The sequence below is a fragment of the Rana temporaria genome, chromosome 8 (genome assembly GCF_905171775.1).
Source record: "Rana temporaria chromosome 8, aRanTem1.1, whole genome shotgun sequence".
In the NCBI taxonomy this organism is placed as follows: Eukaryota; Metazoa; Chordata; class Amphibia; order Anura; family Ranidae; genus Rana; species Rana temporaria.
In genome coordinates this window covers 96468410-96481318 of record NC_053496.1, presented here as the reverse complement: position 1 = coordinate 96481318, position 12909 = coordinate 96468410, and the positions used below count along the sequence as shown (strand labels likewise).

General features: G+C 40.3%; 1 protein-coding gene across 4 annotated transcripts in view; it reads right to left on the bottom strand.

Moving 5' to 3' along the window:
• Positions 1-12909, bottom strand: part of PALD1 (phosphatase domain containing paladin 1) — a 315649-nt gene that overhangs the window by 190458 nt on the left and 112282 nt on the right. For 2 of the 4 annotated variants that reach the window (XM_040362325.1, XM_040362327.1), the window contains exon 2: positions 6588-6712. The exons of the other annotated variants lie outside the window; for them this stretch is intronic. In XM_040362325.1, coding sequence (XP_040218259.1) covers positions 6588-6631 — 44 coding nt within the window. In that variant the 5' untranslated portion in view covers positions 6632-6712. The remainder of the gene's footprint in view (positions 1-6587; positions 6713-12909) is intronic. 4 annotated transcript variants of the gene reach the window in all.

The following is a 12909-nucleotide window of genomic DNA, read 5'->3' as shown; positions in this document are numbered from 1 at the left end:
CCCATGCACCTCTTATGTCTAAATCACCGTGTCTCTATTAGGGGCACAGGGTGAGCAAGAAAATAATAGACATTAAGAATATGTCTTGGATTACTTAAAATGGGACAGTAAAATGTATCCACAATATCTCCCAGGATATATGCCATATTAGAAAGAGGGACTCATTCATACAGTGGGGACATATACTGTAAGGAGATGCTAATGTCCTCGCCTCCATCCACCCGTCTGTTATAATGTAAATTAGTCTAGGATAACTTCTAAGGGTCTTTCATTGTGGCATGTGCCAATTGACCCAGTAATTGTGTGAAGGAGTTCTGTGTAGATTGGTGATAATGTTGATTGTGTCTTCTGAGCTACAAGACGGCAAGTCTAGCCTAAGGGTCATGCCTCTGAGTCATCTTGGCTGCTTAAAGGGATTAATTAGCTCATGTTAATTAGGTCTGGTCACAGGTGTATTTTCAGAGTAATATGAGCAGGATATGCAAGCACCTCCTCTTTTACTGTATATAAGCCTGTAGTCTTTCAATAAAGATATAGATTTCTGTTTGACCTTCAACACTGAGCCTCGTCATATTTGGGGGAGAATTATTCGTATAGGTTTCTTCTTCGGCTGGTTGGGGTGTTGGTAGCTGCCTTTGTGTTCGGGAATGGAATATCTCTAATGACTTTAACCCCTTTCATACATGGGGTGTCTTAAGTGACAGAATTACTGATGGAGGCAGAAATTTGAGTGTTCCTAAAGCTTAGGACATATGGCCGAATGTCGGGAGACATCGGCTGGTTCAATAGAAATCGGCCGACGTATGGCTTCTGTGTACTGGAATCTTTCCGACTTCTGGCGAAGGGGCAGAACACAATACAACAGCAAGGGAGATCGTTGTACCAACGATGAATAGTTAGTACAGGAGCTCCTCCTGAGCTGTCAGTTTTTTTTCGTTCAGCCCTGCTGGGTTTAACAAAAAATATATATCAGTGTGTGTGCGAGGTTTAAAGAGTGGAAGTCACTTTCAGTGGTAAGATACCAAATGCCTAAACAATCACAACATGCCTTCAAATCAGCAATATGATCAACTGTTTGCTGCAAAACCTGTTACGATGAATCAATAGTTGCTTGCCTGCCTGCAATCATCTATGCAGCAAACCCCTTTTGCTGCGTACACACAACGTTTTTCGGGTTGTAAAAAAAATGAAGTTTTTTTTTTTTAATGTCATTAAAAACGATTGTGTGTGGGCTCCAGAGCATTTTTCACGATGTAAAAAATGACCATTAAAAATTTTGAACATGCTCTAATTTTTGCACAATGTTTTTAACGTTGTCGTTTTTAACGTCGTAAAAAATGGTCGTGTGTGGGCTTTAACGACGTGAGAAATCTGCGCATGCTCAGAAGCAAGTTATGAGACAGGAGCGCGCGTTCTGGTAAAACTAGTGTTCGTAATGGAGTAAGCACATTCATCACGCTGTAACAGACTGAAAATCGTGAATCGTCTTTTACTAAACACAAAATCAGCAAAAGTAGCCCAAAGGGTGGCGCCATCCAAATGGAACTTCCCCTTTATAGTGCCGTCGTATGTGTTGTACGTCACCGCGCTTTGCTAGAGCATTTTTTTTTAAGATCGTGTTGAAAAAAACTTTTTTCGAAAGCATTAAAAATGTCATTTTTTACAACCCGAAAAACGGTCGTGTGTACGCGGCATTAGTCTTTAATCTATTCAGTAGATCAATGATAAAAGGTACTGTTGTGGGTGTCTGGTTCTTCTCCTTCAAGGCATTATTAATACACCAAATAAATAGAAACAAATTCAAAACCTATCACCGTGAATAAGTAATAAACAAACTTAATATAAGTGACATTATATATATATATATATATATATATATATATATATATATATATATATATATATATATATATATATATATATATATATATATATATATATATATATACATATACACACACACACACACACACACACATACACACACACACACACACACACACATATACATACATACATATATATAAGAATGTCCGTGAAGGTGAAAAAGATCCAAAACTGGGGGGGGGGGTTTAATTCTTGTAGCCGGGACTTGAGCCAAGGCAGAAGAACATGCGAGCTAAGCTGAATAGGCATGCACCCGAAACTGCAGAAGTATTCCCTCCGCTCTGACCAGCACATGATCATCAGAAAGGGGCACAGATAATGAAAAAAAAAAAACACACCCCCTAAGCTAGTAGGAGCGGCCGAGCAGGGGGGTGTGTAATTCAGACTTTTTTTTTTTATTCTGCACTGACTGTCTTTAAAATTGCCCGAGCCCCTGTTCAAATCCAATCCGGGACAAAACCAGGGACAGACTTGGTCAGGGGTCAATGTCCTCAATCCAGGGACTGTCCCCGGAAACTGGGGATGTCTGGTCACCCTAGCATAGAAATCTTATTTTTTTCCGGCTCACAACTTCCCTAAAATATGAATTAGAACACTCACATGCTTTATGTGACGAAGATGAAATCCATCCTATGTGCTGTCACACTGAAGAAGCCAAAAACGAACTGGTAAGTCACAGTCACAGTGATCCCACTATATCCAATCTTATTAAATAAACCAGTTTCCTTATGTCCTTTTGCAGAAGAAATGAGGCGGCTTCTTATCATTATTTTTATTCTTTTCATGCAAAAAAAATGATCCCAAATCTCACTAGACAAGTATTCAGAAAACACAATAATTATGTCATGTCAAATCATCATCATCAAAATTTCTAGGAAGTGAACTTTTATCATTACTACGGAGCACTAGAATAAAGAAAGGTTTATAAAGAAAGGTTTCCACAAGCCAGTCACTTCACAAAGTGCTCAGGAACTACAAACAGAGATTAAAGTTGTTCTATGGCAATATAAAAATGGATCCTTAAGTCCTACAGAATTACATAACATTTCAGTGGCACTCAATTCCACTCCACTGGAAAGATAAAGCTGGTTTAATAATGAAAAGCTCTATTCATACATTCAAAAAAATATAATTCCCATAAAATGCCTGTAGGAGACATAAGAGTAGAGTAAATAGTGCATCAAAATGCTTTCACAAAACGTCTCATTACATTAGTGGGCACAAAAAAAAAAAAAAGGCATCTAGGACAATGTCTAAAGTAAACAAAGACTTATTTCAAAAGTGCACTTTACTTTTACACCTTAGCAAACATAGCTTGCTTGTCAATAGCAAATGCAAGTAAAATTGAGGAACATGTTTACCACTGGCAGCCGCCTGAAGGAAAGCGCAGGATCTGAGGCACAAGCAATTTAACCACTTGCCCAACGGGCCAATTCTGGCATTCCTCTCCTCTTCCGTACATGCAATCATCTTTTTTTGACATAAAATCAAACATATCTCTTTTTTAGGCAGAGGCCCCAGAGAATAAAATGGTAGGTGTTGCAAATTTTTTTTACGTGTCACAGTATTTGAGCAGCAGTTTTTTTTTGGGGGGGGGGGGGGAGAATAAATACTTTAATGAATTTTAACGCACAAACCACAATAGAATGCCCAATTGTTTGATAAAATATAAAAGATGATGCAGAGTAAACAGATACCCAATATGTCGGGCCTTAAAATTCCGAGCGCCCATGGAGTGGCAACAAACTACAGTACTCATGGGTGATGCTTTAAAAACCTATACAGGTTACCATTTTAGAGTTATACAGGAGGGGTTAGAAAATATTGTTTTCGCTATAATGTTTGCAGCCATACCTCACGTGTGCTGCAAACACCCTTTACATATATGTGGGCATCCTGTGTATGCATTTGCCTTCATGCATGATCATGGGGGGCAGGGACAATTTAAAAAAATATATATTGTATTATTATATTTAAAAATAGTTTTTACAGTCTTTAATTTTTTTAAATCACTTTTATTGCTATCCTGAGTAATGCACAAAATTCCTTGTTATAGCATGCCATACCCAATGTTTTGTATGAGTTATTAGTCAAGCCTGTAAACTAATGAAGGACTGTTATGACAGGTTAAGTAACAATAACATTTACTAGTAAAAATATATCTAAGGGACAACATTTTATTTTCCTTTGGGCAGAGTGGGAAACCGTTCAAACTCAGTCAGATTTTTAATTGCGGTCTGTATCCTCTCTGGGAAGATTTACCCTATATGTATATTGGCTGGCGCTGCTGTCAATCACATCCAGTGACACGGGGCCGAGTGATACAGTGAGCGGCTATAGCCGCTCACTGTATCACGGGAGCGCGCCCGCAATTACTCACCACCATGCGAGCTCTCTTCCATGACTGTGGTCAGTACTTGCAGGGAGGACCAGAGACAGCTGCTGAGGGACCCCAGAAGACGTGGATCAGGGCCACTCTGTGCAAAACTAACTGCACAGTGGAGGTAAGTATAACATGTTTGTTATTTTAAGGAGGAAAAAAAAGAAAAAAAAATGTCCTTTACTAACCCTTTAAGAACTGTCTGACTTTCGGTCAGTGTGTAAAGCTGTCTGTCTGACAGAAGCTGGTCTAAAGACCGGCTTTTGTTGCAGGGACAGCCTGGAAGACCAGCGTCCAAAGACCACCAGCTAATGGCTGTAAGTGCTGATCAGTGTATTTTGGTGGGGGTGGGGAGTCCCTATCATAAATACAATAGCACAGCAGGGGAGATCGCCACACCAACACCACTTGGGTTGTGTTTATTTATTTTTTTATTGCCTTCAACCTGCTGGTTCGATCGGTAAAAACCTTGAAGTGTAGCAAGCTTTAGAGAACACATGTGAATTGATGAATCGCGTTTGCTTAGCGATGATTGTTGCAATATGAAAAGACTGGAGTCAGGGCCCCTGTACATTTAACGATTAATGGGAGAACAGAAGATAATCAACCAGAAGTGCTACCTGTATTAAAACAGCTGTAAATTACCAAATACAAAAGAGGTTGTCTTTTCATTGTGCGGTTTCTGTGTACACATGTACAGTATATTACAATTTGCATGGCTATACAAGCAGAGTACTCCAATTACATATGTTAAAACTGCAATGCTCTCAAGGTAAATATTTCCCATCATAGACTACCTGGCAAAGGCGTGAGCGTGACAAAAACACTTTCACACCTTAAACATATCAAAGGGACTACAAAAATGTCTGTTTACAGTAGTCTGTTTACAACCTGTAGTACACAAAATTTTTCTTGAAAGTAAAAAGTTTTAAATACAGAGACCTACACCCTGCATGGCACGGCAATCATTAGGTATATGAAGAAGCAATATCATATAATTAACAGTTACTAGCACAAGTCTCAACTTCCTACTGCATTTCTGGACCAAAACTTTCCATGCACATTTTTAAAAGTTTACACACTGTTAATATCTAAAAAATTATGAATTAATTTCTACTATTACATGTGGAAAAACTAAACATGAAGGCTGAGTCAGAGGCTTTCTGCTTTGTTTTTATCAAGGTAGAGCTGTCTGGGAGCTTACTTCCTGTTGTGCAGTGACCTGCTTATAACACCCCCACACATGAGCTCTTCATTACACAGACAACGGATTTCACATTAAGGTTAACACAGTTCACGAGCCAGAGAAACACAAGTGTGATAGAAAGAAAGCAACTGGTATCTTTATTTTTATACAACCTGTCAAAAGGAGAGCAAAGCCCACATATATTTGATAACTGTTACCAGATATGCAGTAGCCAGCTATGGCAAAATTAGGCCATTGTTACCCGATACAGCCAGCTCCAGCAAAATCTGCAGTAAATGTTATATTAATGGACAGTGGTTTTGTCATAGACAAACCATTTGTTCAGATTGTGCAACTGATTAAGGGCCCCAGGCCATCCAGGAAGAGACAATTTGGTCAGGTCCCCTCCTGCTGTGACCTTGACCTGGGCAGTTGAGAAGTAGTGCTGCATTCAATGCCCCAACCCGATTTGTAATATCCAGGTTTGTGTTTATAATCTGGAACGCTTTGTTTATCAGACAAAATGTGTGTAGTCTCTGAAGACAGTGGAGTTTATTTACTAAAGGCAAATCCACTGTGCACTAGTACTACAAGTGCACTTGGAAGTGCAGTCGCTGTAGATCTGAAGAGGACAAGGAAATCAGCAGAGCTTCCCCTCAGATTTACAGCAATTGCACTTGTAGTGCACAGTGGATTTGCCTTTGGTAAATCAACCCCAAAGTGTCACATACTACACCTAAGTGGCTCTACACACAATCAGAAAATCGTACAAAAAGTACCGCTTTCTAAGCGATCGTATGATAATCTGATTGTTAGTACACAGCTTTCGTCCAAAATTAGCCAAGCGGACAAAAACACCAATTATTTTTTTTTTTGCACGATACGGATCGTGTGATTTTTGTTCAATCAGTAAAGTTTTCAATCCGAAAATACAATACAATACAATACAATACAATACATCACTTCCAAATTTTTATTCTGTAGTACAAGAATTTTCAAACTTTAGTAACCCCTCTTCATTTTTGTTATGGAGATTAGCATGCAAAAAAAAAACGGACGATCATTCGTTTGATAATCTTCTATGTATACCAAGCTTAAGGCAGTGGAGTTAAACATATTCCCTGAGTCACTGACCTGAAGCTAGCACAGCCTAAGCACTGGAGAATGTGGGTATCCATCAAAGCCTCAGCATTCAGAGACTCTACTTTGTACAGGAGCCCTTTTCAAGATGTTAGCAAACATCTTCAGCCAACCATTATCTGTGGGAGAAATACCCTCAGGTGATGAGTGTGCGTATGCCAAAAACACTTTTGAAAAAAGGTGGCTCAGTGCCCAGATCATTCCAGCAGTTGAACGATTGACATGACGTTTTAGAATACGAAAGGCACACAATTTAATAGCAAAAATATTTTTTATACGCACATATAAAAATACAACTGTAGCAGTTTTGAATGTAAGAATCTGGGGTTGCATAGTGCTCAATGCCCCTGCCAGTTGAGTTAGTTAAAGGTCCAACCACTGCTATTGCCCTTTGCGTGTCAAGAAGATTAATCTAAACATAAAGTGGAATTCTTAGACAAGGGAACATAGTACTGTTGGCACTATATAAATCCTGTATAATAATATGTACACTGCAAGATTGAGAAAATGTGGCTGCTGTCCAGATTTGCATAGTTACCACTGATTGTAGTAGTAATCCACTTAGAAGACTGGAATACAATGTATTCATATATCTGACAATTGTGATTATCCAAAGCACAGAAAAACTTGGGAGAGAGTAGTAATTGTGACATGATGAAAAAAGACAAACCAGAGTTAAGCCCCCGTACACATAGGCCAAATGTCATGCAACATCGACCGGTTCAATAAAAACCGGCCAACATTCGGCCTGTGTGTATGGGGGCTGGTCTGACATATTTGCAGCCACAAAATACTTACTAGCTGTGCACAAATAGTCCCACAACATGGACACTGACCTACCAGAAGTATTAAATTAACACTAAAGGCAAGATTTTTTGGGGGGTAAAATAACAAACATGTTATACTTACCTCCACTGTGCAGCTCGTTTTGCCATGTCTTCTGGGGTCCCTCGGCTGCTGTCTCTGCTCCTCCTCGCAAAAGCTTTTGCGAGAGCACTCCCGGGCTGCTCAGTCTAAAATGCCCAGGCCAATTTTTTGTCCCAGTCCAGGCCTGATAGAGAGAGATTATTTGTATATATATATATATATATATATATATATATATATATATATATATAAATAAATAAATATAACATACATACATACACACACACAAACATTCCTAAAAGCCATCTTCGTCCACGTGCGCAGATGTAAGGTAGGATTTCAGATGCCCTGTGGCACATCTACACACATGCAAAATCCGGTGGGTGGGGCACGGGGGGGGGTGTTAATGAGGGACACAAACATCATTGTCGCCTAGGCGAGAAAAGCTGAAGTGCTGCTTTACAGCACAAAAAAAAATCTCTTCTTACATGATGAAATGTGAGGGGGAAGGAGGCAGGGAAATAAGAGACTTTGTTTAGTGTGAAGGTCCACTTTAAATACATCGGTGTGAAAGGGCCCCAACATTAATATAACTCTAAACTAACCCCTTGTACTGTGCTGTGAATTTCTCTTTCTGTTTTTCTTGAGTTTTACAAAAGAAAAGAAAAAAAACAAACCAATAGAGAAAAAAAAGGGTCAAGAAAAAAAAAAAAAGGACCACAACTACGAATAAAAAAAAAAAAAAAAAAAAAAAAAGGGGAAGAACATTCCTGAGCTGTTTCTCGCAGCATCACAAAGCAAAAATAGCACAAGCGATACAATGGGCGCAGCCTAACGCAATAAACACCAGGTCATAAATAGAGGCAAACAGAATGCAGCTGTTCAATATTCTGGAGTTATAGAGGCAAGGATTGAAGGATTAGAAATCCAATGGTCCCAAATCGCATTAAACGATTGTGTTTTTTTACCAAAGTTTGTAAGTGAGTTTATACAGTGCGAGGCTAGCGTCAATTGTATCCAAAAGGGTAGTAGTGGGAGGAGAAGCTCCCTTCCATAACAGATGGGTCCTTCTAGCGTAAAAGGATACACAATAAGCATTTCTCATATTTGGTGATAGACAGGTCACCAAGAATTGCGAGCAGACGGGGTATGATAAGTTGGAAGGCCTAGAGGAGACAAAAAGGCAATAACTTCAGACTAGAAGGCATGAACATGTGGGCAAGGAAATTAGACATGTCACCAGGACACCCAAAACAAAAAGCGTCTGGGCATAGTCCAATTTTTATAGTTTAGCAGGTGTAAAGTGTTATTAGTTTAACAGCTTAGGCCTTGTACACACGACCGAACATGTCCGCTGAAACTGGTCCGCGGACATGTCCGACCGTGTGTAGGGCCTAGCGGACAGGTTTCCAGCAGACAAAAGGCAGCGGCGCATTGCGAGGGGAATATCTCCTAAACTGTACAGGTTTAGGAGATATTCTTTATACTTACAGGTAAGCCTTATCATAGGCTTACCTGTAAGTGAAAGTGGTAGTACAGAGTATACTACCACTTTAAGCATCATTCCCTGGAATGCTGCGACTTATTATATGCACTGAAGCACTTTGGATTATTTATATATGGACTTAGGTGTCATTATCTTTTCTAAGGACCATATTGGATACCACGGTCATGCACTTTTTTCTATGATTATTATTAGATTCTTATGCATGTTCGTGCACTAGAGCACTTTAGTGTGTTGTGGATTTTATGTACTTGTACTGACCTATAAATATAATATGTACGTATAAAATATTTTGGTTTGTACACCATTTTTATTAACTGGATATTCCATACCAGTATTTTCTATCCTTTTTTTCGACAGTGGTGTGTGGATCACATTTTTAGTAGCGCTTTGTTCATTCATTAGTTTTAGAGACGTTTTTCACGCTAGCAGCTTTATTTCAGTCTATATTAAGCGTTTAGTATTTAGAAAGCATTCAGGAGTGGTGGCTCACAAGATCTTTTTGCATTTAGTACACTGACCTTCCCAGCAATAGTACACAGATATTCCCAGTGAAAGGCAGTGGGGGGTGGGGGGCGTGCCAAGACATGTCTGATCATTGGAGAGCAGCGTGAGTTTCCAGTATAGCCAAGGAACTGAGCACAGTGAGCTCTCCTGCCTAGTGTGGTCAGTTTTTTTTAACAGGAATGCAGAGGGACTGGCAGGAACACCAGGGATTTCACACTAAGGAAGCAATACAAAGAGAACAGGATACGTTTTCATACAAAGTACATGGAACAGCCGCCACATATCAGGAATTTGAGGTGCTAGGGTACCAAACATTTTAAGTTACATGATCTTATCTTTGGAGGAAATTACTGAAGGTCCTTTCAAACTCTGGCCAGTCTAAGTCAGTGCTGTGTAAGGTCCAATAAAAGCTATTTACATTGGGTCATTGGGTACCTTACATTTATATCCAAAGCAAAAATTAAAAGCCAGCAGCTACACATACTGCAGCTGCTGACTTTTAATAATAGGACACTTACCTGTCCTGGAGTCCAGTGATGTCAGCACCACAGCTGATGTTTCCATCAGCTGTCGAGTGCTGCCGCTGCTATTGCCAGTAAGGGAACCCGGCAGTCCAGCATTACGGCTTCATGCCAGGTCCCTACTGCACATGCACAAGACACCTCTGCCCTCTCCTACTGGCCCGGCGGCAGGGGAAGGAGAAAGCCAAGCCGCTGACGTAATTCCCTGCGGCCCAGGATCCCGGAAGTGGGGACAGGATACCTGTCAAAGACAGGTATCCACTCCCCATCCTCCAAAAGGTGCTAAATGTGGCACTGGAGGGGGGAGGAGACAAATGAGCGGAAGTTCCACTTTTGGGAGTGACTCCGCTTTTATGTTGAGCAGTGACGATTCAAAAGAAAGAACTATGGCAGCAAGCTGTGAATTTCTACATCAAATCCTTACACTTGTGCAGACAGCTCTATGCCAAAGGATATCAACATTATACTGTCAGAAGCCAAAGCTAGTGATATGCTAAAAACTGATCTGAGCTGAAAAAGTTGGTCAGTAATTTGGTGTTTCCTGGGCAATTGCTGCAGCTCCCCTGAGATTGTGCCAATTACAACCTGCTCAGGTGTTGTATGCACGGTTTCCTTTTTCAGTAACCTAATTGTATATGCATTACGTAATGGCCATCTAACTGGTAAAATCCAATTTAAATAGATGGTCATAACAGGCTGGCTACAGCAGAAACCAAGGTGTTGTAAATATGTAGGCTCAAGTAGGCTGCTATGCATCATATGGAAACTATTAACATTGCATTTCAAGCACAATGCAACCAAATATAGTAACTTTTCTCATGGAATATGAAGTCTATACAGCTGCAGGATACATCTGCCTGCACTTCACAAATTAAAAAGGAAGCAAAAGCATAGTTCTGTACAAGTTACTATGATGTTCCCCAAAAGTGAACAATTCATTTCTAAATTCCCTGAGGCATTTCCTTTGTAAGCAAAGATGGAAGCTAAAGTGTTGAAGACATCACTCTGCTAGGTAACTCCTGCAGAAAGGAGTACAATGCCTAGACAAGCTCAGTTATTTGAAGCTTCAGCACAAAATAATCACCTATTCAGAGTATTCAGGACATGTCATGCAAGACACAATCTTCACCACTCCAAATAAATTACTCAAACCAATTATAAAACATCTCACACCCATGTTTTTTATGTCTCATCACCAAACATATTAGCTAAAAGACACTTTTGTAGCTATACTATCCTGTACGCGTTTATCATGCAAGTTGGGTACAACTGCAATTTCTCTCTCTTATCGCATCTTCAGACTCGCTCTTTTTTAAATCCCTTCTTCAGATTTTATCTTCATATAGTAAAGCTATAAAAGTACTCATCTATAGCAGGTCATGTTTTCAGGCTCTCCATCAATTTGCACAGGTGATTTGATCAGTTTAACTGCCTTAGTAATTACCACAGCTGTTTCATCTGAGGGAAATCCTGAAAACATGACCTGTTGGGGCACCTCGAGGACTGGAGTTGAGAAACCCTGATATAATAGTACCAGTTAAAGTGGACCTTCAACCTCAATGTCATGCTGCGCTGTCTCCTAACCCTCTTTTAAAAGAAAAATGTTCTTTACTCGTGCTACAAAGCAACGCGTGTGTGTTTCTCACCGATGTGGGACTTTCTCCCAGCCCTCTGTGCATTTGCAAATGTGCTGCAAACCCCAGCTTCTGACATCTATAATATTGCATGCATGTTCCAGGTTTTTCCAGGTATTGATGTCAGAAAAAGCTAGACAACAAGCACTTTCTGGAAGTGGCCAACAGCAGCAGCTCTTGAAGGACACAACTGGGTAGCCTCCATTTAAAAGGACTAATTCAATTTAACAGATATGCAAATATGAAACTTGCTAGTGCAAGTCTAAAAATCCCTGCAGCTCATTCATGAAAACTTGTACAGAAAGGATCACAGAGGCCACTCACTTCTGTGCTTTAAAGCAGTAATGTGATTAGATGCCATTCATTTTTAATGGCATCCCAATGCACCAGGGAAAAACACAAGTGTTGAAGCTTGCTGGAACTTATGGTATAACCATGCATTATAGGGCTGCCAACGTTTCTTCAAGCCAAACCCGAACACTTTTGCGGTACATTTTTTTTTTTGCAGTAAACACTATAGAACACTATAAAAGACCTGGGACTCATTTGGGTGCCCCGAGGAGAGTAGTAATGTAGTGCACAGAGCGTGCCAGTGGGTGTGGCCAAATTGCTCTTGCTGACATCACCCACCCCTCAGCGATGCCAAACCTGCCCCCAAACAGCTGCCCGCAGTGGCAACATATCTGTGTACGACTATCTCAGTTACTTGGGGAGCCACTGCCTGGTCTGAATAATGTGTCTGGGTTTCAGGTGGACTGAAACCCGGAACAAAAAAGATTCAAAATCCAAACTGTCCGGGTGAATTCTGGACAGGTGGCAACCCTAATTCATTATGGTGTGCTGCTTTGCTAAAGACGGTGCATGTTTGTTTTCTGGTCTACTCTGGTTGGAAGCCAATTCAAATGAATGGGCCGTCTTAGTGCAAAGCACCAGAAAAGAAAAATGTGAATGGGCCTTCACTGACCTCCCTCAGGAAATGCTAGTTTGCCAGCTATCACTGCCTTCCTGAGACACAATCTGGAACAATAATGCAGATCTGGAAACCAGAGTGAATTCATACATGTTCCAGGTTGGATGACTAAAAAATAATTCTAAGGGGGGTTAGTAATGCAGCATCCATACTTCCTTGTTACAGTTTTGCTGTATGCGCCTCGCCAGTCAAATATATGATTTACTTTTGGATAGACTGCGGAAGGGTTAGGATCGCTATTCGTTTTTACTGCTCTCTTTGACCCTGCTCAGGTGATTCTCTCCCCCGCCCCCCACTTTCGGTTCCAATGACA